Raw genomic sequence first — 27,196 nt, 5'->3', positions numbered from 1 at the left:
GACCAAACAGGGATGGGCTGCAGGGGTGCAGGATCATACCAAGTCCCTGCTCTTGGTAGGTCCTGGATTCTGACTCTTGTTTCCCGAGCCTCCTGGATCTTCTAGAACTGCAGCTCAACGTCTCAGTCACATCCCTGCATTTCTGTGCTCTCCCGGATCTTAGTCTGGTGATTCATTTAAATCTGGTTAGCATTTTGATGCTTTTAAGAAGTTTTCAGAAAATATCTTGCTCATTGTTTTTAAGCTTTCAAGTAGGAAATGATCTAGTCCATAATTATCAGGAAAGAAGTCTAAACTTTTTATTGAAATTATACTAAATTTATAGGTTATTTTATGAGAATTAGCTGTCTTTATTATGCTGGGTCCTCATCCATGAACATGAGATCTGTCTCCATTTACTTAATGCTGTTTAATAAAACTTTCTGGTTACCTCCATTAAGTTCTTGCACATTTTTGTTAGATTTATTCTTTGTTGCCACAGGAAATGACATTTTAAAAGTATATTTTATAATCATTTGTAGCTGAATATTAAAGGTGGATGATTTCTGGGTATTCATTCGTAATCAGCATCCTTGCTGAACTCTTACAAAAGTTTTAAAAAGGCAGATTTTCCTTGGTTCATTTGTAATCATATCATCTATGGAAAGTGAGAGTTTTATTTTTGCTTTCAAATCCTTACACCTTTGATTTCTTCTTCCTATCTTACTGAATTGAGTAGGACCCCCTGGACCATAATGAATAGAAAGAGTGATAATGGGCATTCTTGTCTTATTTACAATTTTAAAGGGACTACTGTTGGCATTTCACCATTAAGTATAACATTTCCTAGAAGTTTCTGGTAGGCACAAGCTAAGGAATTTCCCTTCTATTCCTAGTTTGAGAGGAATTATCACAAATGGATGTTGAATTACATAGAATGCTTCTTTTGTATTTGCTCAGATAATGATATAAATTTTTCACCTTTCATCTGGTATCATGGTGACATAAATCAATGTTCTAATATATAAACCATTCTTATACTTCAAGAAAATCCTCACTGGGCCATGAGGCTTTATGTTTAACACATTAATTTGCTATTATTCATTCAGAATTTGTATACCTCAGAAGTAGAATTCGCCCATAATTTTCCTTTCTCCCACTGCCCTTGTCCAGTTGGTATCAAGAGTCTATTGGCCTCACAGAGGATGCTGAAAGTGTTCCCTGGTTTTGATTCTCTGCACAAAGTGGAACTCAGTCTGTTCCTTCAATGTTTAACAGAAGTCATCTTTAAAACTGGGACGTTTTATAGTTACCCCTTCCAATTTTTAATCATTTAGGTCTCGCCATTGTTTCCCTTAGTTGTAGTGTGTTACATTCTTCTAGAAAATTGTCCCCTTGTCCAAGATTTCAAATTTACCCACACAGAGTTGTTCATTTCAAAATCTCTGCTATGTCTACAGTTACGGTCCCTTTTTCACTGCTGATAGTCTTTATCTGTGCCTGTTCTCTGCTTCTCTTGATCAGTCTCACCAAAGTTTTGTCAAAACCTCAAAGCCCCCTTCTGGTTGTACTGATCCTCCATTGTAGCTATGTTTTCTATTTCATTATTTCCTGATCTTATCTTTATTATTTCCTTCCTTTAAATCTTCGTATGGTTGCTCTGTTATGCCTATTAACTTGACTTGTTTACCTCATTTTGTTTCTCTTCTTTTCCAAGAGAAGTATTTAAGACTATGAATCTTCTTCTAAATATTTCTGTGGCTCCATATCTCAAACTTTAGAATGTAGTATTTTCATATTTGTGTAGTTCTAAATATTTTTGTAAATTCTCCTATCTCCTCTGATCTATGAATTATTTAAAAGTATATTTCAAATTCCAAATATAGCAGGTCCCAGACACCATTAATCCATTCAATACCTCTGTATGAATTCGAAAAAGGGACACACGCATAATACAAATACACACACAGCCATGACAAAGAATGAAATCTTGCCATTTGCAACAATACAGATAGACCCAGAGGGTATTATACCAAGTGAAATCAGTCAGACAGAGAAAGACAAGTGTCCCATGATTTCACTTATAAGTGGAATCTAAAAAAACAAAACAAACAAACAAAAACCAGATTCTTAAAATACAGAGAACAAAATGGTGGTTGCCAGACGGGAGGAAGGTGGGATGATAGATGAAGCAGATAAAAAGGATTAAAAGGTTGTAAATATAAACAATGCATGGAGATGAAAAGTACAGCATCGGGAATACAGTCAATAATATTGTGATAATGTTGTATGATGACAGAAGGTGACTATACTAATCGCAGTGAGTATTAAGAAATGTATAGAATTATAGAATCAATATGGCGTACACCTGAAACTAATATAACACTGTATTTAATTATACTTGAATTAAAAAACCAAATAAGCAAAATAAAATTAGATACATGCAAATCTAAAAAACAACTTTGAGCCACTAAGCTCCCAAGACAAGCAACTCCCCCACCCAAGACTGCTACAATGTCAGCTTATATGCTTCCCACTCTGGTTCTCAATCTCCTCTCCAATTTTGCCCCTTTCATTCTTATAAAATTACCAATACATTTAAAATCATACTCATTACATTTTACCCAGCACTTCTATGATTTTAAGTGGGACAGTTTTCAGGTATTTAGGCTGCCAGCTTGCCAGAAGGAGAAGTCTACAAAGCCCTTACCTTTCTATGCCTTTTCTTTTGATTAAACAAGGGAGAATGCTCAGTTAGATACTGCTCTTTCTGAAACCATTTCCAATAGTTTCCCATTATCTATGAAGAAGGTGGGAACACGCTAAGACTGAAGCTTTCTACAAGTAATAGTTATTTTGAGTTTGACCACTGGAGATGGGCAGATGACAACAGGAAGTAGAAGGCCACTAAAGCAATCATGGGGTAGGAGAGCATATAATGTATAAGGAATGTTCAAAACTAAGAATATCTTGACTTTAAAAAAGTGGAAGTTCCTCTGTGGTCAATCTCTACAGTGCACAACATAGAAAGTACAAATTCATTATGGTTCTTCCCCTTTAAAAAGTGCATAATTCAAACAAACCAAGCATAAAGAAAATTAAGAAATAAAATAACTTCTTTTCATTGTATATCTTTTCATTGCATCTGGTACTGTGTCCTATAGATCTACTGTTTTAAGTGACAAAAAAAAAAAAGAAGTTATTTTTCAGGAAGGATTTGAAAGAAGAAAAAAAAAATGCTGATTATTTAGGTAGTTAGAAAACTCCAAGCAGAGTAATAAGTTTGTAATCAGAAAGACTAAAGACAAGATTATCATGGAACACTTAACATGGCAGAATGGACACAAGATGGTAAGAAAAAAAAGACAAGAGTGTTTTAAATAGAATGAAAGACTTGATAGAAAATTAGATTTTTAATGAGGAAAATAAAAGGCTTATAGAAGTGGACAACATGAAAAATGGAATATTCTAGATGTTCAAGGGAGAACAACAGAAACAGAGTCCCCACTGAAAAGAAACTTGGAAAATTTGGAAATTGGGTGAGTAACATTGTGCACTGTTCTTGAGGGCAGAAATGCTCCCAATTGGCCTTGCTTTTCCTTTAGGACAGCATCTACCAGCTCCAACAAGGCTGCTACAGGCACTGGGCAAGCAGTACTTTTCCACTCCTCAGCAGTGGGCCAGGGGAGAAGAAAGATAATGCAATACAGAAACCATTATGAAGGCAAGATGACAAAAGATGAGATTACAATCTCAGAGGCCAAGAACCCAGAAGTGGAGAGACAAACAAGTGATGAGAATTAAGGAGCTCTCCTCAGGATTTTACAAATGACAAGCTGATATTTTTCTACTTTGGGTATAAAAATGACACGGAGTTATGGCTTGCCCACTCATCATGGGATGGTGAACTTGAAAAGGACCTTAAGAGGTCATTTAGAACCACTATCTCGTTTTACTCAAAATCTCTCTTCTCTTCTAAACCGTATGAGCCTCATTTCTCCAAGTTTGTATATTTAAGATACAGTTTATATAGATTTGCATAAAGTGTTTCCTTCCCGTGATATTTATTAGACCTCAGTAGAATTACTCATTTTTAACTACAGTGAAGCAATGAATGGAACAAGCATTGACACCAGTTAGAAAAAATGTTTCTGCCAGTTTTCAGTTTCCCCAGAACAAACGGATACGCAACCTTACCTTTGTGAAAGCTCGGTAACACAAACCACACACCTCCACCAGGTAGGCTAAAGTGAAGACGGCATTCTGAATCACAAAGCTGAGCAGTTTTGAAAATGGTTCCAACAGACTCTGCAATGAGATTGGGGCCAAATAAAACCAATTGCTGATTCTTTCATTTAAAAAAAAAGTATTAAAGTCTTCTGATACTTAAACTAATGGGATCATTCCTTTAGTTAAAATCTGTTGCCAGGTGGCTAGTGGAGTAACCTATTGGTCTAACAAGAACAGAACTGTACATTCAATCAGTGCCTTTAAAGAGCATGATTTAATCATCTTGTTCCTCAAAAAAAAAAAAAAAAAAAAAAAATTCTTCCTTTCCCAGGTGGCATCATTTATAAAGCTATTCAACTCCAATTTTGTCCTTATGTCCACCCCCAGCAATCAAGACTTTGTGAGGTTTGTTCTAGGATTTTCCACTGTATTTCTCAGAATCTGTAGGCATCTCTGGGCTCATCCATCCAGCTCCTTTAAAACCTCTCATCTCAGTTTTAAGTTGCACAAACCACCCAGCAAGTAAGTACAAGGCACTTTCACTCAGATAATGCTCATCATTAACCAGCTTCCTGCCTATGTGCATCAGGAAGGCACAGTTTTGGTTTCTCCATCTGAATCCCACCCCTAACTGGTCAGTTTTAGATCCATATGCTCTCTGAAGTCATTTAGAAACACTTTTTTTTTGAGCACCTACTAAGTATCAGGCAGAGTTGGATGCTTTTATATGTTTTTCCCATTCAAATTTCTTACGACAATCCTGGAGAGACGGTATGTTATGATAGTGCCACAAGCCTTAGAATCTCACACAACTGTTCTCAAACTCTGGCTCTCTGTGACCTGGAGTAAGTGATTTAACCTCTCGAGACTTAGTTCTCCTCTCTGTAAAACAAGGATAACAATGGCCTCCACCTCATTAGCGTTGCTGCGAGAAATCAGGAGATAACCCAGGTAAAGCACCTGGCAGCAGTGAGTCCTCCATTGCTGTTAGAACTCTGGAGCTTTGGTGCCCCTATTTTCCTCTGAGACTTAAGCAGGCAAGCAGCTTGCCTAAGGCCATACAGCTATTGAATGGAATTCAAATCCAAATTCCAGGGCAAGTTTCCCAAGGCAGAACCACTCTTTAGGGGAGACAGAATTTTAATTGGACTCCAAAAGACTTCATGTGATTTCCACTACTCCTCAACCTCCATAGTCCTAATTGTCTGCATTATAAAAGTAAACACACTCAATGCACAAACGCAGGATCTGCAGGAATGTACATACGAGGAAATAAAAGTCCATAATCCCACCACCTCGAGATAACATTTTTACATACTTCCTTCTTCGCTGCATTCCAACTCACTCGACTAAAATCTTACACACATCCAATCCTACATTTTGTTAATTGCATTTTGTTAATAATATATAAGAAATTTGCAATGCTATTTCTTTATAATCATCCATTTTAATGGCACAAAAGCCACATTTTATTGTAAATAACATCCCACTATATACGTTTTTATGTGAAGTTTACATTTTCATTTTCTTCTTTAGAAGAGATTCCCAGAAAAGGAATGATTAAATCAAAAGATATGAGAATGTTTGTGATCTTTTTTCTTTATTGATACAAAAATGAATTTGTTACAGCTAGTTGCTGCTGAGGATAAGAATTATGTCCTTTATATTCCCCAAAGAAACCCATATAGAAAATCTTAGAGGAACCTCTTGACACAGTACTGTTGATTCAATATTCTTTGCTCTGTTTAATGTTGCCTTGAAATACTGATGATGGATGAATAAGGTCAGGAATGTATCTCCAGTTGATATATACTGCATCTTTACTCATCAAAAAAGGAAACCTGAATTCAGACCTATACAGAAACTTGTTATTTTATCCAGCAATCACATAGTGATGGGGCAATATGGTACAATAGAAAAATTAAGGAGGTTGGAATCAAAGGGTCTAGGTTCAAGTCTCAAATTTTCCACTAACCAGCTATGTAATCTTGGCCAAGACAATTTATCTCTCTGAGCCTGTTTCCTTATCTATAAATGAGCAGATGAGATCAAGTGATCTCTTTGTAACTTTCCTGCACAAAGTATTAGTTTATAAAAACACAGTCAAGGTATGAATTTACAGGGGGTGGGGCTTCTTGGTATATTAACTAGTAGTTACAAGCCATTGCAATACAAACTATTGCACCATTGTGTATAATGCAATACAAGCAGGAATACAAAGGTGAATGAGACACAGTGCTGGACTTCATGAAGCTCACAGTCTCACTGGGGAAATGTTTGTACCATGTAAGTGCTAATATAGAAAGCTCTACAGAGTATTGTGGGATCTGATATAGGAGGAATTTGCTACGGAGAGTTCATATCCATTTTTTGAAATTTAAATGGGATTCAGATTATCATCTTGAAGAATGAGAAGGAGTTCGACTCACCAGCAAAAGTATAAAGCATTTCAGGCAGAGGAAATGGCCTAAGCAAAGGCAAGGAAGTATGAAATTAAATAAGATTATAAATGTAAAGCAGTTAGCATAATGCCTGCCATATGGTAAGTGTTCAACAAAGAGTGCTTGTTGTTTTGATGATAATGATGATGATTCTGAAAGTAAACAGGAGGCATGGGGGATGGTACAAGTAGCCCAAGCTGAAATTAGAAAGGTAGGCTGGCAAATTAATGAAATACCTTCTTGTATGCCACATTAAGGAATCTGGATATTATCCTAAAAGAAATGAGATGTGATCAAAGACTTTTAAGCACGGAACCAAGGCATTAAGACCTGTGTTTAGAAGGATCACCTAGATCATAATATGAAGGGCAGCCTGATGGCCCTGGCCCAGGATTAAGAGGACTAATTGCAAAAAAATGATATTGTGATGTATTAGAACTCTTCATACTAGAAACTGTCAAGGTGTGTGAAAGTGAAACATTCAGTATGCAGTAACCATTTCTCCAGTATTACTATATGCCTGTCTTTTTAGGTTAAAAAAATAACTAAATAACCAATGGGTTGTTTTTCTGAAACATACAATACATACCCTTGTGGCATTGGTAGAGGGTATCTTCAAGAGGCAAATCATAATTCTCAAACTGGAATCTAAAGAACACTGTGAACAAATATGAAAACAATAAAAGTCAGTACCCTTCTTAATGTATCTTTTACTTCATGTATTTTTTATAAGCATTTTTTTTAGGGGGAAAAATCTCAAGTATAGCTGCCTCCTTACAGTTTTCTATGCCATATATTTATGCTGAAAAAAATCCTCAGGTTTTAAAACAACAAAATTAAGCCATTAATTAAGCAATGTTAAACAACTAAATAATTAAACACAGCTCCTAAACCACTTCTCAAAGATATATTCTTAAAATTAAATTAGATAGTTGGATAAAGAATTGAATGGATGGATGGATGGATGGATGGATGGATGGATATATGAATGGATGGACGGGTGGATGGATGGGTGGACAGACTGACAGAGAGGTGGATAGGTAAGTATTAAATGTGTCCAACTCTAAAGAGGTACACTAATTTGTGAAATTTTCCCATGTTGGGAAAAAAACTACTCAAATCTATTTAAAATCATTAGGCTTATTAATCCAAATAAGAACCAGTTTCATCTGCCCTTTCTCTGTTGCTAAAGGATATGACAAAAACCTGGGAAAAAGCAGCAAAATTTCTACAAGAAAAAAATCATGCCTCAAAAATCTATTAGAGTTGCATTTTGGCAAGGGGAGAAATGTTACAACAAAAATAAATCTTATTTGGGGTGCCTGGGTGGCGCAGTCGGTTAAGCATCCGACTTCAGCCAGGTCACGATCTCGCGGTCCGTGAGTTCGAGCCCCGCGTCGGGCTCTGGGCTGATGGCTCAGAGCCTGGAGCCTGTTTTGGATTCTGTGTCTCCCTCTCTCTCTGCCCCTCCCCCGTTCATGCTCTGTCTCTCTCTGTCCCAAAAATAAAAAAATAAACGTTGAAAAAAAAATTAAAAAAAAAAATAAATCTTATTTAACACTGTAAGCCTATCACAATGGTAGGCTATAGTTAAATCCCTGCAGCTGTGTAGAATACTAGCCTTTTAAGATAGTACAAATTAAGCCAGTTGTTCCCCAAGAATAACCCCTGGACCAGCAGCACTTCTAATTACCCGGAAACTTGTCAGAATACAAATCCTCAGGTTGTACTCCCAGTGAATCAGAAACTCTTAGAACAACCCCCAGGAATCTGATTTCAGCCAGTCCTGCAGGAGCACCGGTGCACTCCGAAGTCTGAGATCCACATCTCTACAACACTGATGAGAACTACAGAAGGTTTTTCGACAGTTTAAGATTTTCCGAAGGTATTAAAAACAAAGCAGAAGATGACCAGAGACAGTGCCTGGATCTGATCTACCAGGGCAAGTTTGTGCTTTAATTCTGGAAGTATTTTACAGGTACCTTCTAAGGGAATTATTGGTCTATTTAATCTGCTTAACACCCATCGGAGTTCATGTGGCATTTACACTACTTTAAACCAGGGGCTGAAAACTGGCTGTTCATTAGCTCCCCACGGTGTTTTAAAAACCAGGAAATATCATCTTCAAAAACATGGGAAGACCAATGATACAAAGCCTTAATTCCCACATGACAATTGGCTGGTGTATCGCAGCATATGGACTCATTAGAAGGGACTGGTTCTTTCCTGTTCTCAAGGGTCCCAGTTCTCTGTATAACCATATCCCATTCTACTCATTAACCTTGTAGTCAGGGTCCCTATGGGCAAGGCTGATTGTCACAAATTAGGCTTACCAGTTGTTTACTGCTGGCAATACTTCCAATTGGTCAGTGATCAAGTTAAATATTTTGATGATCGTATCAACCTACAGGCATGTGAATTTGCCATGCCTGACTCACCCCTTCTCTTCAAGTGTGTGGCTCTATGCAATGAACAGCCCTGAATGGCTCTTGGTCCTAGGGAGGCTCCATGTGGCCGTGTTAAAATGCATCACTTAATCTTCTACATGTATGTGTACAGTATCTATATACCACATGGTTTCAAAGTACAGTACTAACCCTCTTTGCTTGGATTTACTCAGCTACTCTATATTTGTGAGCAGATAGGATCATAGGATGTGAGAGATGGTAAAGATTTCAGAATTTCCACTTGTCACAGTAACTTCCGACTCAAAGAAAACAGCACACACCAAGCTAAGGGTCCCTGAATTATCCTTACAGACCCTATTTTGGGGTCACATATTCCAAATCTGCCAATTTGGAAAAAGGCATTATCAGGGGTGGTCCATCTTTTTTTTTTTTTTTTAAGTTTATTTATTTATTTTTGAGAAAGAGGGAGAGAGAGAGAGGGAGAGAGAGAGGAAGGGGCAGAGAGAGAGGGAAAGAGAATCCCAGGCAGGCTCTGCACTGTCAGTGTAGAGCCCATGACCTGAGCCGAAACCAAGTGTCAAACACTTAACTGACTGAGCTACCCAGGTGCCCTGGGGGGTGGTTCATCTTTATAAGACATTTTATATACATGTAATACTCATTTGAGAAACGGTGCTACCAACATGTAACTTCACTTGTCAGATCAACAAGTGATTGATTTTATTGTGAGTTGAATATTTCTGTGATCTGCATAAAGCTCAAAAAGCTCATGGAGCAAATGAGGTTCAAAGACATAGAAACGACCACTAACAGCCACCTCCTTTCTCCCTACTATAGAGACTAGATGCCTTCAATTCGCCCCTGCTGTAGAAGGACTCTAGGAGACTATTAGTGGAGAGGGCACTGGGTCAGGAGTCAAGAGTCTTGAGTTCTAATCCTCACAGAGCCACCACCTCTCTGGTTTTGCAGTCCCCTATCTGGAAAATGGGGGGCATTGGAAAGGGATGGTTTTTATAGGTCTCTTCCAGCTTTAACAGTATAGAGTTCTGCTTCTGCATTTAATGGACTCATGTCAAAAATGCTCCTTAGGTCACGAGATTCACAGCTAGGTAATTGTGTGTGTATTCTTGGAAAGTGGTATGGTGGCCACAGGGAGGGGGCAATGGAGGTAGTGGTAAGGCAGCCAAACAGAAACATAATTATCACCTTGGCCTTGCAAGTAAGTACTTTACTCACAAACACGTAAACAATCACTTTCCTTTAGTTCTCTGAAATTTAGCTTTACATGGTATGTCTACTCTCCTTTTAGACAAAACTATGTACTTACTGACTTACGCATTTATTGAAAAAAAATTTCTAGATAAACACCATCTACTACTATCTTCCTGATTTTTAAAAATCAACTGGAAACATGAAATCACTACGTCAAAATGCCTAACACATTTTGCTTTTTAAGTTTGTAACACTTGGAGACAACAAGCTACAGAATACTCTGCACTCTGTGGCTAACAGAGATTCCTTACAGCCCTTTATGAAACATCAAATCTCTGTAAGCAGATGGTCTGCAAACTGTAAGATCACAATTGCAGATGAAATCCTGGACTCAGCTTACCTTTAGAGGCAAAACACAAGGCAGCTTGGCAAAAAACGTCTGAAACTGGTTGCTGATTGTGGTCCAGAGGCTGCTAGGAGAATCCATGGGCAAAGCTTCCATGAAGGTAGCAATGTTTTCCAAACAGCGTATCATAGCACCCCCTGCTGGTAAATTCTTTTTGTTATTTAGACCCTAAAAACACAAAAGCATAGGCAATCAACTGCTGAAACAGCTTGGGGATTCAGAGAGCTATTTGTCGAAGATCAGCTTTAAAAATCACACATTCACGGATTAAACATGTGTTGTGTGCCTACTATATAGGCTATTCATTGTAATTGGCAGGAGGTGAACAGAGAAGAATAAAAAAATTCGGACAAACGGGAAAAACTGTGACTTTTAATTCAGTGGGAGAAGGTGAAATGTGAGTAAGAAATAAGAAATACATTTTAAGGATCTGCAGTTGGTGTGGTTAGGTGCTAAGAAGACACAATGAACGATGCTTGCTGGAAACTCCACTGGCCAAAGCCTGAGAGTAATGACTACAGAAGCAGCGAAGTTTATAGGGCCATTGGCCAACCCTGCAAGCTAACTGAGAACACTACAAAGCAGAGGACCTGACACGTGAACCCAAGCGTCCGGATACGAACCGGCAATGGAGCTGAGAACTGAGGTCGTCTCATGACTGAGCACAGAAGCAGGACCTGAATCCAAAACCTCACGCTAAATAAGCAGAATCCAAGTCTCGCAATACAGTGCACACGGCTCCACCCACTGCGCATTTGGAAAGCCTGAAAGCTCAGTGCAGGTGAGCGCTTAACAGCTGCCATCCACCCCTCAGTTGAGGGTGCCCAAGGAGCTTTAAATAAACAGTCAATCCACACACAACAGCAACGTCCAATTGGCACTCTTCCATGCGTTGGCAATTCTTATTTTTAATTAATTTTAAACATTTAAAGAATTTAAGATTAATTGGACATGTGTTAATACTTAGTTTAAATTTAGTTTTTCAGTTAAATGACAGGCCTTCTTCCTCAGCTGCGATTTCGGCGGGGGCTTAGACAGTCATCAAAGCAAACCTACCTCCAAGAGCTGACTGAGAGCAGCGAGAGAGCTCAGCTCATTGAAGTCCATGAGAGACGTGGCTAAGGTCCGTAAGAAAGTCCCATCTGGAAAGTCAACAGTCAGATTTAGAAGCATTGGGGTTTCAGCGAGTAGCCACGTTTGTGGTGTTTGGATTCCCTGTGGAGGAATTACCTTTGATAGTGCTCTGGAACAGCTGTGGAAAGATGCCGTTGGGGGCCAGCTGATGGAAGATGCAGCGTAGGAACTGCTTGGCCACCCCCGCTGCGTTGCCGGGAACCATCATGCTGGGGGGTGAATGGGGAGAGAAAAGACAAGGACTCATGGGGCAACCAGTGTGAGCTTAGGTATTTCTGTATTTATTTATTTTTTTTAATGTTTATTTTTGAGAGAGAGAAAGAGAGAGCATGAGTGGGGGAGGGGCAGAGAGAGTAGGGGACAAAGGATCCCAAAGTGGGCTTTGTGCTGACTACAGAGAGCCTGAGGCGGGGGATCCGGCTCACAAACAGTGAGATCATGACCTGAACTGAAGTCTGATGCTCAACCCACGGAGCCACCCAGGCGCCCCTCTGTACTGGCTTATTTAGAGTTCAGGCATTTACACACCAGTCCTCTTATGGAATATCCCACTGTCTTTTTCATCAGTGAGATGAAATACTACAGTTGCACAGAATCCCTGTTAATAAGAAGCTTCTAGAAAGAGAGAACCAGGAAATGTCAGAGGGGTGCCAGACTAATTCTTCCAGCCACCCCAGAGTACAGATGAAGGTTCTGAGGCCCAGAGAGAAAATGTGACCCGCGAAGGCTACACATCCAGAAAATGGCAGAGTCAGAATGAAAACCGGGATGAGATTATCAGCAAGATCCTCCCACGAAGGGTCATTAGCTAAAGAGAGCTGATCTGAGGGAAAATGCAGGGAGGGAGAGATGTTCATACCTAATGGGAGACAGGACAATTTTTCTTGGGGTGCCTTGAGCTGGTACTTCCAGAAAGGAGAGGGCTTTGATCTGTGCAGTCGATCCCCACCCTCCACATCACTTATGCCCATGAAAACAGGGAGCCAAGAGGTGATATGTGGCCCCAGAGACCAAAGGATCAGGAAGGATGTTCCCAGAGGTGATTAGACAGTGAGTTACCAAAGGAAGAAAGAAGAAAAAAATCAAAGAGCCTGAATAGGTCGGTGGTAAAAAGTCCCTTTTACCTAAACTGTTATTATGCTAGCCAGAAATGCTGATTCAAAGTCACAGGTCAAAAACATTCTTCATTCAGAAATGACACCAAACTCACACAAACTCTTTCAAAACTTAGGGAAGGAGGGAACCCTTCCCACCTTATTTTATGAGGCTGGCATAGCCCTAGAACTAATATCTGATAAAGTCATTACAAAACTAAAGTAAACTAAACTAAACCAACAGTCTTCATGGACATTGAATCCAACTATAAACAGGATGATGGTCCATGACCAAATAGAGTTTATCCCAAGAATGTAAGAAGGTCTTAATATTCAAAATCCAATCAATGGAATTCAACATATTAAAGAATAAAAGGCTCAGTAGGTTTCACATCTGACTCTTGATTTCAGCTCAGGTCATGATCCCAGGGTCATGAGATTGAGTCCTGTGCCAGGCTCTGTAGTAGGCATGGAGACTCCATAGGATTCTCTCTCTCCCTGTCTCTCTGTCCCTCCCCTGCTTGCACATATGTGCTCTCTATAAACAAACAAACAAATAAATAAATGAGTTACCATCTCACACCAGTCAGAATGGCTAAAATCAACAACTCAGTTAACAACAGATGTTGGTGAGGTGGTGGAGAAAGGGGAACCCTGTTGCACTATTGGCAGGAATGCAAACTGGTGCAGTCACTCTGGAAAACAGTGTGGAGTTTCCTCAAAAAATTAAAAATAGAACTACCCTATGACACAGCAATTGGACTTTTAGGAATATATCCAGAGGATACAAAAATGCTGATTTGAAGGGACACATGCATCCCAGTGTTTATAGCAGCGCTATCAACAACAGCCAAATTATGGAAAGAGCCCAAATGTCCATTAACTGATGAATGGATCAAGAGAACACACACACACACACACAAACACACACACACACACACACACACACACACACACACACACACACACACACTGGAATACTACTCAGCAATGAAAAAGAATGAAATCTTGCCATTTGCAACAACACGGATGGAACTGAAAGGTTATGCTAAGCAAAATAAGCCAGTCAGAGAAAGACAGATATGATTTCGCTCATATGTGGAATCTGGGAAACTTAACAGATAAACATAGGAGAAGGGAAGGAAAAATAAGATGAAAACATAGAGGGAGGCAAACCATAAGACACTCTTAAATACAGAGAACAAACTGAGGATTGATGAGGGTAGGGGGTTTGGGGGGGTGGGTTAAATGGGTGATGGGCATTAAGGAGGGCACTTGTTGTGATGAGCACTATTATATGTAAATGATGAATCACTGGGTTCTACTCCTGAAGCCAAGACTATACTGTATGTTAACCAACTTGAGAATGAATGAATGAATGAATGAATGAATGAATGAAACAAGATATAATTGAAAAAAATAAATAAATAAAAATAAAGGGCAAAAGCCATACAGTTATTTCATTAGATACAGAAAATGCATCTGACAAATTTAACACCCATTCATGATAAAAACTCTCAGCAAATTAGAAATAAAAGCAAACATCATCAGTCTGGTGAAGAGCATTTATGAACACCTACAGCAAGCATAATTAATGGTGAGATACCAAAGGTTTTTCTGGTAGAGCAGGAACAAGGCAAGGAAACTCACTAACATCTTTATTATTATTACTGGAGATCCTAGTCATTACAATAGGACAATAAGAAAATAAAAGGCATGCAAATCAGAGAGAAGTGAAATTGTCACTATTTGCAGATCTGACTTTTTTTTTATATACAAATGCTTTTAGATTCTATGAAATCTTAAAAAGCAATGACTACAACTAGTAAGTGAACCCAGATTATTACATTACAATGTTAACATAAAAATTCAATTGCATATTTATACACCAGCAGCAAAAAAAGTTGGAAAATTTTTAAAAATTCCATTTATGTTGGCTTTAAAACACTCAAAATTTTGGGAATAAATTTAACAAAAGATGTGCAAAACCTCTACGCTGAAAACCACCAAACACTGCTGAGACAAACAAAAAAGACTGAATAAAATGAGAATATACACCATATTCATGAATTGAAAGACTCAGTATTTTTGTGCAGTTATCCCCAAATTGATTTATAGTTTGAGTACAATCCCCACAGGCTTTTCTCCCCCAAATTGAGAGGCTTACTCTAAAATGCATATGGAAATTTGATAAATTTATAACATCCAAATCAATCTTCTTGAAAAAAAATGAGCCAAGTTGGAAGATTCATACTATCAGACTTCAAGACCTATCGTATAGCTATAGTAATCAAGACAGTTTGATGCCAGCTTAAGAGTTAACATACAGATAAACGGAACAGGATAGAGTCTGGAAGTAGATCAACCCTAATGTGGCTGTTTGATTTCAACCAACACCAAAGTGATCCAGTGGGGAAAGAGAAAGTCATTTCTTTTAATGGTGCTAAAATAATTAGGTTTCTACATGGATAAAAAGGAACTTCAACCCCTACCCTCACACCATACATAAAAATTAATCTGAGGGGCGCCTGGGTGGCTCAGTCAGTTAAACATCTGACTTCGGCTCAGGTCATGACCTCACGGTTCGTGAGTTCGAGCCCCACGTCGGGCTCTGTGCTGACAGCTTGGAGCCTGGAGCCTGCTTTGGATTCTGTCTCCTTCTCTCTCTGCCCCTCCCCCACTTGTGCTCTGTCTCTCTCTGTCTCTCAAAAATAAATAAATATTTAAAAAAAATTTTTAATTAATTTGAGACTGATCATATAAATGCTAAATATAAATGCTTACACCATAAAACTTTTAAAGGAAAATACTGGAGAATATCTTCTTGATTTGAGGACAGGCAAAGACAACAGGAAGAAATAGTCATAAATTGTTTAAAAATTTTAACACAGTAGTCTTCACCTGAATTAAAAACATCTCATCAAAAAATATATTAACAAAAGGAACAGGTAAGCACCAGAGTGGGTGAAAATATTCTCAGGGCATATTTAATAAAGGACTGGTATTTAGGATATATAAAAAGGTCCTACAACTCAACCCAGTTGAACATGTACAAAAGATTCTAACAGACACTCACAAAAGAAGACTTACAGAGGGTCTTGAAGAGCACTTGATAATATACTCAACAGCATTAGTCACCAGAGAAATGCAAATTTAAAGTATAATAAGATACCCACAAGAATGGTTAAGATTAAAAAGACTAACACCACCAAATTTTGGTAAGGATGTCAAACAACCAGAAGTCTCATACATTACTGGTGGGAATACCAAAATGGAACAACCACTTTAAAGACACGATCTGCTAGTATCTTATAAAAGAAAACATACACCCATCCAGGAACCCCACAATTCCATTCCTGGGTATTTATCTAAGAGAAATAAAAACATTTGTTTCCAAAGAGACTTGTATAATGGCCACAACAGCTTCATTTATAATAGCCCCAAAGTGGAAACAATGCAAATGTCCATCAACAGGAGAATAAATAAATGGGATAGTATGGGATAGTACTTAGCTCTAAAAAAAAGAAACAAACTACTGATACAGGCAACAACATGGATGAATCTCAAAAACGTTATGCTAAGTAAAAAAGCTCAGACACAAAGAAGCACAAGCTGTATGATTCCATTTATATAAAGCTCTATGGTGGAAAAAAAAAAGTAAGGCTAGTATTTGCCTATGTGGGTGGGAATTGGGAAGATGCATGAGGGGACTTTCTGGGGGTGATGGTAATGTTCTATATCTTGACAGGGATTTAGGTTATGCAGGGGTATGTATTTGTCAAAAATCAGTGAAATGTACACGTAAGATATGCATACTCTCTAGTAGGTAAATTTTGCATCAAAGGGAAAAAATCTTAATTTTTTTTAACGTTTATTTATTTTTGAGACAGGGAGAGACAGAGCATGAACGGGGAGGGTCAGAGAGAGAGGGAGACACAGAATCTGAAATAGGCTCCAGGCTCTGAGCTGTCAGCACAGAGCCTGATGCGGGGCTCGAACCCACAAACCATGAGAGCATGACCTGAGTTGAAGTCGATTGCTTAACTGATTGAGCCACCCAGGTGCCCCTAAGGAAAAAAATCTTAAAATCAAACTTCAGTCAGTGATAACTTGCTGAAGGATGTATGGGGGAAGTATGCTAATATCTGAAATTGACTTTGAAATGCATCCAAAAATAAAATGGATTGATGATGGGTGGGTAGAAGGAGAGAGAGATGGTTGGATATATGATAAAGTGGGTAAAATGTTCATTGTAGAATCTAGGTGACATGTATATATGAGTGTTCACTATTAAGTTCTTCCAACTTTGCAGTATATTTAAGTTTTTACAATAAAATGTTAGGGGGGAAAAGTTTTTAAAAAATCTATAAAGGAGCATAAAAAAGAGGAGCAAATATTCCTAAAACCAAGAGTTACAGAAGTACAGTAACAACAGCACCGTCTTATGGTTGTAGGGGTCGGTACAGTTATGCTAACACATATACTCTTTCACTGGGACCTCACAGCACATACCCCTGTGACCTAACAAGGCCATGCACTGGTATCCCTCTTTTATAGATGAGAAAACTAAAGCAGAGAGATTGTGTCCAGAGTCACACACAGTACCTACTCTTGCTCTCCTCTGGTTCTTCCTCCCCACTGCAGCCAAAGTAGCCTTTCACACACACATCCTCTGCTGCATAAAAATCTTTCAGCAGCTTCCCACTGTGGCTAGTAGGAAGCCCAAGATATTTAATATGGTTTATAAGCCCGTATACACTGGCAAGCCAATCTCAGCAAGAGCTCACATGTCTGTGCTCTAGCCACACTGGACTTTCCGTGACTCTCCCTACACAATCTGTTCTTCACCACCTTCAGACCTGTGCACATGCTTTTTCCATAGCGATTTGCATGGTTAAACGCAACTCATTTTTTTCACATCTTAGTTTATTTTTTTTAACATAAAATTTATTGCCAAATTGGTTTCCATACAACACCCAGTGCTCATCCCAAAAGGTGCCCTCCTCAATGCCCATCCCCCACCGCCCATCAACCCTCAGTTTATTCTGGAGTCTCTTATGGTTTGGCTCTCTCCCTCTCTAACTTTTTTTTTTCCCCCTTCTCCTCCCCCACGGTCTTCTGTTAAGTTTCTCAGGATCCACACAAGAGTGAACACATATGGTATCTGTCTTTCTCTGTATGACTTATTTCACTTAGCATTACACTCTCCAGTTCTATCCACGTTGCTACAAAAGGCCATATTTCATTCTTTCTCATTGCCAAGTAGTATTCCATTGTGTATATAAACCACAATTTCTTTATCCATTCACCAGTTGATGGACATTTAGGCTCTTTCCATAATTTGGCTATTGTTGAAAGTGCCGCTATAAACATTGGGGTATGCATCAGCACTCCTGGATCCCTTGGGTGAATTGCTAGCAGTGCTACTGCTGGGTCATAGGGTAGATCTATTTTTAATTTTTTGAGGAACCTCCACACTGTTTTCCAGAGCGGCTGCACCAGTTTGCATTCCCACCAACAGTGCAAGAAGGTTCCCGTGTCTCCACATCCTCACCAGCGTCTATAGTCTCCTGATTTGTTCATTTTAACCACTCTGACTGGCGTGAGGTGGTATCTCAGTGTGGTTTTGATTTGTATTTCCCTTATAAGGAGTGATATTGAGCATCTTTTCATGTGCCTGTTGGCCATCTGGATGTCTTCTTTAGAGAAGTGTCTACTCATGTTTTCTGCCCATCTCTTTACTGGATTATTTGTTTTTCAGGTGTGGAGTTTGGTGAGTTCTTTATAGATTTTGGATACTAGCCCTTTGTCTGATATGTCATTTGCAAATATCTTTTCCCATTCCGTTCATTGCCTCTTAGTTTTGTTGATCAAATATTGTTAAAATGTCAATACTACCCAAAGCAATCTACACACTCAATGCAATCCCAATCAAAATTGCACCAGCATTCTTCTCGAAGCTAGAACAAGCAATTCTAAAATTTGTATGGAACCACAAAAGACCCTGAATAGCCAAAGTAATATTGCAGAAGACCAAAGCAGGAGGCATCACAATCCCAGATTTTAGCCTCTACTACAAAACTGTAGCCATCAAGACAGCATGGTATTGGCACAAAAACAGACACAGGCCAATGGAATAGAGACTCCAGAATTGGACCCACAAAAAGTACGGCCAACTAATCTTTGACAAAGCAGGAAAGAATATCCAATGGAAAAAAGACAGTCTCTTTAACAAATGGTGGTGGGAGAACTGGGCAGCAACATGCAAAAGAATGAAACTAGACCACTTCCTTACACCATTCGGAAAAATAAACTCAAAATGGATAAAGGACCTGAATGTGAGACAGGAAACCATCAAAACCCTAGAGGAGAAAGCAGGAAAAAACCTCTCTGACCTCAGCTGCAGCAATTTCTTACTTGACATATCTCCAAAGGCAAGGGAATTAAAAGCAAAAATGAACAATTGGGACCTCATGAAGATAAAAAGCTTCTGCACTGCAAAGGAAACAATCAGATCTTAGTTTAAACATCGCTCCTTAAGGGAAGCCTGTCTCTCCTCCCTTCCTCCCATTACCTAGACTACCTCAGCTCTGCCTCATATACACCCACCCATCTCCCATCTCAGTAAACGGCACAGACATCTACCCAACTGTTTGGACCAGAACCTGGGAGTCATTCTTGCCTTCTCTCTTTCTCTCACACCCAACATCCAGTCTATCAGTGAATTCTGTTGGCTTGACTTGAAGAACATTTCCTGAATATATCCTTAATGGGACCTCTTCTCACTTTATTAGCTTGCACCTGCACCACTGAAATGGGCTTCACACTGGTTCCTCTGTTTCCACCCCTGACCCGCTTTCCTGCATGACCTATTTTCTTTTTTTTTATTTTTATTTTTTTTTTAACGTTTATTTATTTTTGAGACAGAGAGAGACAGAGCTTGAACACGGGAGGGTCAGAGAGAGAGGAGACACAGAATCTGAAACAGGCTCCAGGCTCTGAGCTGTCAGCCCAGAGCCCGACGCGGAGCTCGAACTCACGGACCGTGAGATCATGACCTGAGCCGAAGTCGGACGCTCAACCGACCAAGCCACCCAGGCGCCCCATGCATGACCTATTTTCAACACAGAAGCTGGAGTGATCTTTTCAAAACACAAGTTAAGTCATGTCGCACCCGCGCCCCGCCGCCCCCCCCCCCCCCCCCCCGGTTTCTCCCAGTTAAAGTCCTAACTCCTTACAAATGACCTCCTGGGCCCTACCCGGCCAGCCTCACCGTCACCTCGTCCATCTCCTCTCCTACCCCTTCTCCCCACTCACTCTGATCCAGCCTGCCTTAGTCTTGTTCCCCAAATATCCTGGGCACTTTCCTGACTTACACTTTTGCATTTGCTGTTTCCTCTGTCTGGAACATTCTTTCTATAAGTTGCCACCTGGATCACTCTCCCCCTTTTTCAGGTTTTGTTTGAATACCACTTCCTTAAAGAGGCTGTCCTTGACTGTTACTACATCCAAAATACCACCTCTGGTTGTTCTCTATCTCCTAGACTTAACTGATTATTTTTCATAGCATTTAGCACTGAATGATACTAAGTTACATGATCAGTTTTCTTGTTTGTTAATTTGCTTATTGTCTGCCTCCTCAACTGGAGTAGAAGTTCCAGGAGAACCAGGCTTGCTATTTAGTTAACTGGTACCCTCAGTTCCTAGTGGTCACTCCATAAGTACTTACTGAATAACTGAATGTTATATGGTCTCCCTATACTTTTTGTTCATAGCACTAAGCACCGTTTACAATCATACATCTGCGCAAATATTTTCTTCTTGTTCATCTCCCAGGCAGACTGTAGGCCCCACGAGGAAAGGAATCATGTCACTTTTGCCCCGAGTTGAAACCTAAGTACCTGGCACAGTGCCTGCTACAGAGTGGACCTAAAATAAGTACTGTTGACTAAAATGAGTGCATGCATGAAAAAATAAATAAATAATAAAATTAAATGGGTGAATGCATGAGTGGGTGAATGAACGAATGAATGAATAAAGGCATGCACAGAAAATGAATGAATGCTCTTTGGGGCTGCAGTGAACCTAACAATATTCCCTCCGTGGTACACCCTCTGGTGTTTTAGAAACAGGATGAACATGCACAGGGGACAAAAAGAACGTGAGATTTGGGCTCACTTTGGCACCTTACCTTTCTGCTTGATTGGAAAAAGTAGTGCTGGATGCCAATCTAGGAAAAGCAAACAGAGTTACATGAATATCTTAAATTTTCATGATGAAATGTATGAGTACTGCAGTAGGACCCACTGTGGCCCCAGCTCAGATGGGGAGACGAGAAAAACTGTTGGCAATTCCCCTGCTTATGGACAGAGCCACGTGGTGGTCAGTCTCCCGGGTTCAGCTTAGCCCAGTTCCTGAGACCTGCTTTCTGCACCAAATCAGATGTTTCCACGGAGATGCACAGAGTTAAATTTGGTTTAATATATCACCCGGCCAATCTACAAATTGGCCTTTACAGCCAGGTTAGACAGATAATCAGGACAGCATTTGACCCAGTCTGTCTCTTTACATATTAACTCAAAATTCATTTCTTTGTGTTCCGCCTCTGAAACGTAACCACAAACTAACCACAAACTATAAAAGCCTCTCTAAGAGAGTAAAACAGGCAATAGGGGTCTCTGTCAACTAATCTGTCATTAATCAACTAAATGACATACTGAGAAGAGAAATGTATTAAGTAATCAATATATAACGTAATTTTTTGTCATTATATGGTTCATACACATGGAGATCTTCTATATGCATAGTAAGAAAGAGAATGTCTAAGCCCACTAAATTGGTGGGTTTAGAAAAACGTGTCTTCATCAGTAAGACATTGAAGAAACAAATGAGGAGATGCTAAAGAGTTGATGTATTTAAGACCACAAGAGAGCACCCAGGCAAGAATGCATCTGGAGAGGAGGGTCTAGCAACCCCTAACACAAGACACAGCTCCCCGTTGCTTTGCTTAATGACACTACAACGAATCAATAAGCGCTGGCAAATGAAATAAACAGTCATTAAGGGTGCAGCAAATGCAATCTTGATGGCTATATCTAAAAAAGGGTGGGTAAATTTTAAGGGGGAGCTAAGAAGAGAGCCAGCTACAGAATCACAGACAGCCTTGGGTGATAAATGCTGAGCTTACATACATACTCTTAGAACACCCTGGGAACAGTTCCTGTGGGACTAACACAAATAAACTAAGTGTTCGTAAATCCACATTACCTCATCTGGAATTAAGGCATGCAAGGAAGCCCTGAATCAGGTGACGACTGAATCCATTTCCTGGTAGGTTTGGAGATCAGGCTTAGGTTGCTAAGGACTGTGGCAGCTGCTTTAAGTGCTCCCCCCCCCCCCCGGCTCCTGCTAGTCTACCCAAAGGAGGTAGAGATTTAAATATATGTATATGTGAGCAGGTAAAAATATATCTGCTACTGTTTTTCCTTCACTTACCTTCAAAGCTCACATCTTTACATCCAGCAGCTGGCAATGCTTGAACATGGTTTATTCTCATTTATGTTAAACAAAAATGAAATAAAACCCCTCTATATATCAATTACAACTTAGACCAGCTATTTCAAGGAGATGATAACAGATCAGACCAATAATGCTATCTGACCTACATCTGAAAAATACTGATGGTAAGAACCATGACCTTGCATAAATAAAAACTCTCAATTCCACAGCTGGTACATTTGTTCCATAATTGCTATGATTAGGTTAAAATCAAGGACGTAAATGAGATTAACTCATCTTTTCTTATCTATCTATCACCCACTGTTCATCACTGCACACTGGCTATTTCCAGGTATCAGAGGCACAATAGTTATACCATCTCCTAAGGATATACATTTCCTAAGGACACTACGGAAAAATCTGGGGAAGGAATGTTAAGGGTTGAGGGTTTTTTTTTAATGCTTTCCTGTTTGTCTTTCATTTGAAATCAGCATTTCTTCTTAAAAAGAAAAAAAAGACCAACTTTTAGCTCCATTACAATTTATGTTCTTTCCCTGCCTCGAATACCAGGAATTTGCAGAATCCTGGTTTTTCCCTATCTCCTCCATAGAGACCTTCCCTAAGCAATTGTTTCCATCCTGAACTTCTATAGCACTTACTACGTGCACCACTCGTGACAGCTCTTAATCACATCCTATCTTGTGTGGCTCCTCAGTTATTCCGTACATCACTGAGCTCTTCCACAACTAAGCCATAAAGGGCTTCAGGGCAAGGGCTGGGTCTAATGCCCACAGCCTGAAGCACCTGGCTTTGTGCCAGCACACACCAGAAACTTAATACATTCGTGCAGAATTTAATCCAGTCCTCTCCGATAAGCTGTGCATGCTAGGACTACAATTTGTTACTGAATGTGAACTTCACTTATATCTGTGAAGCACGTCACTTTTCTTCAAAAGTCCTATCCACTAAGTGGAGTTTTCTTAACATGAACATTCTCAAAGTAGATTAAGTTTAATCTCCCTTCAGTGGGGCTTTCAGCCCAAAATATGTGCATCCTTCCCTTTTCTGAGTCAGAAGTGTGAAACTACACTCCCAACTTCCCCTCATGTGACAATGCTCCAAGATTTCAAAGTGCCTTGAGAACTCATCTTAAAATAGGTAAAGAAAGATAATAATACCTAAATCTTACAAATAATAATATCTAAAGAATATCTAATAAGAATATCTCAAACTTGTAAACTGTTTAACCATGAACTGTGCACAATTCTGAGTACTATTCTGCACACCAGCCTATGCAGTCATTGAGGGCAACAAATATTAGACTTTTCTTAGTGCAGTTTCCTCTAGCTTTATTCTGACACAGTGACATTGTGACTCATGACCAACACAGCTAGGGCATTCAATCAAAAGTTTGGTCCATTCAGTTTTTAAAATTAGTCTGCATTGATCCCACAAATATCAAACACCTATAAGGTTACTGAATGTTTTGCTTCTGAATTGATCGTTTTTATTTCAAGCTGTAGACTGAATAAGGCCCCTTCCCCCCCACCGAAAACACAAGTGATGTTCACCTTCCCACAGACTGCATTATATCCAGCAACAGCGGGGCTGCCAAGTCTGGGCTTAGGTGAATGAATGTGGAAAGGACCACAATGGCCAGCCCAAGGGTTTCCTCGTCATATTCTTCAAGAATGGCCCCACAGTCATGGCATCTGCAAAGAAAACAGAGGAACGCTGTCCACAAAAGCCGGCAATGTTTCCAAGACATAACAAAGTATATACAGCCATTTCTGGTGAGTCTTGGAGAAGTCCCCAAAGTCCCCGAAAGTCTGCTATTTAATGCGGTCCCACTCTCATAATCAATAGTAGACTCCAATGCCACCCTCACCGTAGACACAGAAACAGCACACACGGCGGAAATCAGGAAGGTTCTTTAAATCACTGAAAAGATTCAACTCACAAGCATCTGGCCCACAGTGAGTGCCAATCAGAATAACAGTTTGGAGCTTCTGGTTGAGGGATTTCGTGCATGTACAGTTATTGCTAGAGATAGTCAGTAACTAGATATTTTTTTCATTTGTTGAAAAGAAAAATGCCTTAGGCACAAATGGAAGCTTTCCTAAGCTGTCAGCTTGAAAAATGTCCCATTTGTGGAGGCAAGATAGGGGGGTTAAGCCAAGAGAACACTCTAGAAAACCTGGGGAGTCTGGATCATAGTCTCTTCTCTACCACTCAGACCAGCCTTACGAGCTCCCCACGCCTACTCAGTGTAGTGTGTAAAAACACAATGGCCCCTGCTCCTACGTGCCTTCCAACTTATGGCTCTTTGTAGTGTCTAATGTAGGTTCAATTTACTTCATCTCAACCAAAGCCACAGCCCTTCTATTCAGCCGCAGCTAGTCAGCTTTACAAAGTGAAGGGAAAAGCCTCCTGGGAAGAGCGAGTGAACCAGAGCACAATCACTAGCACAAACTTATTTAGGAACTTCCTAAATGCAAACTATATATATGAAGTCCCTGGAGGCGCCTGGGTGGCTCAGTCAGTTAAGTGTCCAACTTTGGCTCAGGTCATGATCCCACGGTTTGTGAGTTCGAGCCCTGCGTCGGGCTCTGTGCTGACAGCTCAGAGCCTGGGGCCTGCTTCAGATTCTGTATCTCCTTCTCTCTCTGCCCCTCCTCCACCCATGCTCTGTCTCACTCTGTCTCTCAAAAATAAATAAATGTAAAAAAAAAAAATTAAATCATGAAGTCCCTGGCAAACGGACCTTTTTAAAAATAGAGGGTTCACATTTGGAACTGAGAAAGAAGAGAAACGGAGTGCACACAAAGATTGGGACATGGAGGAGTACACAAATGGGGACATTGTACCGAAGGAGGAGCCAAGAAGAGCCCTCCTCACGCAGCGAGGTGCTCCCCACGTGGACATTCCAAGGCAGCTCTTCACGGTGGACACCTTCACTTCTTCAGTAATGACCGCTGGCTGTGGCCAGCTGCACAGATCTTCACGCCGGCCCCTGACAACACACACTCTTCCTCCCTTTATCCCAACCTACCTGACATGCCACCAAACTTGGAATCCTGCAAGTCTTATTCTTTACCATACTCACTGAACAGGCACCTGTGTGCCAGGCAAGGTATAGGGAGCTTAGAGTATAAAATACAGAAGAAAGAGTCCCAGGCCCCTAAGGGACTCCTACTCAATTAAAGAACCCATGTGTATAAGCAACTAAATAATCAAAATACAATGTGGTAAGCAGTAGAATAGAGAGATGTGGTAAATACTATGGAGATTAGGACAATGGTATGATGAATTCTGCCTTGTGCAGTCAGGGACACTTTGCCTTTAGCTGGGTCCTGAGGCATGAATAGTTGTTCACCAGGCACAGAGAGTCCAGAGAGAAGGGCACCTATGTAATCACAGAAGGGAGAACACATCAGGCATGCTCTGGAGAAGGGGAGGGGGCTGGGGAAAGAGCTCCCGGTGGGGAGTGGTAAGGCCGTACCTTCACAATCTAAAGGGCCTTTATTATGATCAAAGGCATTTGCACTTTATCCCAGAAGAAATCTGGGGATATTGAAGGCCGACAAACTGTGAGGTGACCTTACTAGTTTGGGATTCAGAGAAAGGATACTGCTGGCAGGATAGGAATAAGAATCAAGTCTCAAACTGAGTCTGATCCTAACAATCTGAACCTTCTAATAATCAGTAAGTGGATATTTGCATTTTTGTCCAGACTGAAAAGGAACGTGCCCTGGCAGAAACCATGCTGTCCGTGCAATGAGACTACGTTTCTAAAACAACAAGTGCATATGAACACTTGTGGCTATGGCCAGCTGAAGAACACGTTATGACTTAAAGCACTGCATGACTCCTCTGGTGCTTTCTCACAACCATGGTGAGCGAACTGTCAGACTCTGTAAACACGGGGAGCGGAATGACTGTGTGAGCTTACTTGTCTGTCATCACCGTCGGCTGCTCGTCCGTGAATTCTTCGGGTGCCGGCACAAACATACTGACGATGCTGGGCGCTGACAGCAGGCTGGATTTCGTGGCGCCTGGGTGAGCAGCAATGAGACACCTGGTGAATAAAGGTCTGTTTCTGGGGGCCAGGAAAAGCCCCATCCTCCTCTTAGAAATCTTCCCAAGATCACACGGGATGTGACATGATCAGCAACACTGCATTGTGGTAAACCCTCAAAGGTAAAATGAATTCAAGAAAGACTGCGATTTGTTTCTGTTTGTAGGATTTCAAGAGCTAGGCTCCTAGCTCTCCCTTTGCCTTCTGACTTGGAGAACATCAGAAAGAGCTCAGGTGTACCAACAGGGGACGAAGACAAAAGTGGAAAAAGGGGGAAATCTATTCAAGGGGACCCTCAAATGAGTTACAGCCCTTATTTTCTAGGCATAAAGGGAAGATGTCCTTATGATCCTACATTTCCCGAATTACAAATGTGTACCAACCCTAAAATGCTGCCAATTTGAGAAGAGAATAAGATCAGAACTCTACTTAAGTAAGGGGAGGTGTTTGAGCTATCAAATATCAGAACAGCTTTCTACTTTGGAAATTAGTATCATAAACCCTGAAGCAAAAGACTTCATTTTTCAAACTGAAATATTTATGAGTGAAATATCAAGTGTTTTGAAGGAATCATCCAGTGACTTCAGCGAATAAATACTGGAGTTTAAAACTTTGGGTTTTGATGCCTTCAAAGAAATCTAAGGCAGGAATCTTGGCAACATGCTCTAGTGATAAGTACATCTAAAGAGCCAGCTGACCATTCTCTATTAAGGAAA

At 40.1% G+C, this 27,196-nt stretch overlaps 1 protein-coding gene across 32 annotated transcripts in view; it reads right to left on the bottom strand.

Annotated features, from left to right (window-relative positions):
• UNC79 (unc-79 homolog, NALCN channel complex subunit) overlaps window positions 1-27,196 on the bottom strand; it is a 320,681-nt gene that overhangs the window by 45,875 nt on the left and 247,610 nt on the right. For all 32 annotated transcript variants that reach the window (XM_045060452.1, XM_045060454.1, XM_045060457.1 and 29 more), the window contains 8 exons: window positions 26,355-26,457; window positions 23,974-24,114; window positions 21,096-21,134; window positions 11,907-12,019; window positions 11,733-11,818; window positions 10,671-10,844; window positions 7,240-7,308; window positions 4,177-4,287 (listed from right to left, as the gene is read on the bottom strand). In XM_045060452.1, coding sequence (XP_044916387.1) covers window positions 4,177-4,287; window positions 7,240-7,308; window positions 10,671-10,844; window positions 11,733-11,818; window positions 11,907-12,019; window positions 21,096-21,134; window positions 23,974-24,114; window positions 26,355-26,457 — 836 coding nt within the window. The remainder of the gene's footprint in view (window positions 1-4,176; window positions 4,288-7,239; window positions 7,309-10,670; window positions 10,845-11,732; window positions 11,819-11,906; window positions 12,020-21,095; window positions 21,135-23,973; window positions 24,115-26,354; window positions 26,458-27,196) is intronic.

The sequence above is a fragment of the Felis catus genome, chromosome B3 (assembly GCF_018350175.1).
Source record: "Felis catus isolate Fca126 chromosome B3, F.catus_Fca126_mat1.0, whole genome shotgun sequence".
In the NCBI taxonomy this organism is placed as follows: Eukaryota; Metazoa; Chordata; class Mammalia; order Carnivora; family Felidae; genus Felis; species Felis catus.
Note: the sequence above shows the minus strand (reverse complement) of the source record. Positions and strands in the feature narration are given on the sequence as shown.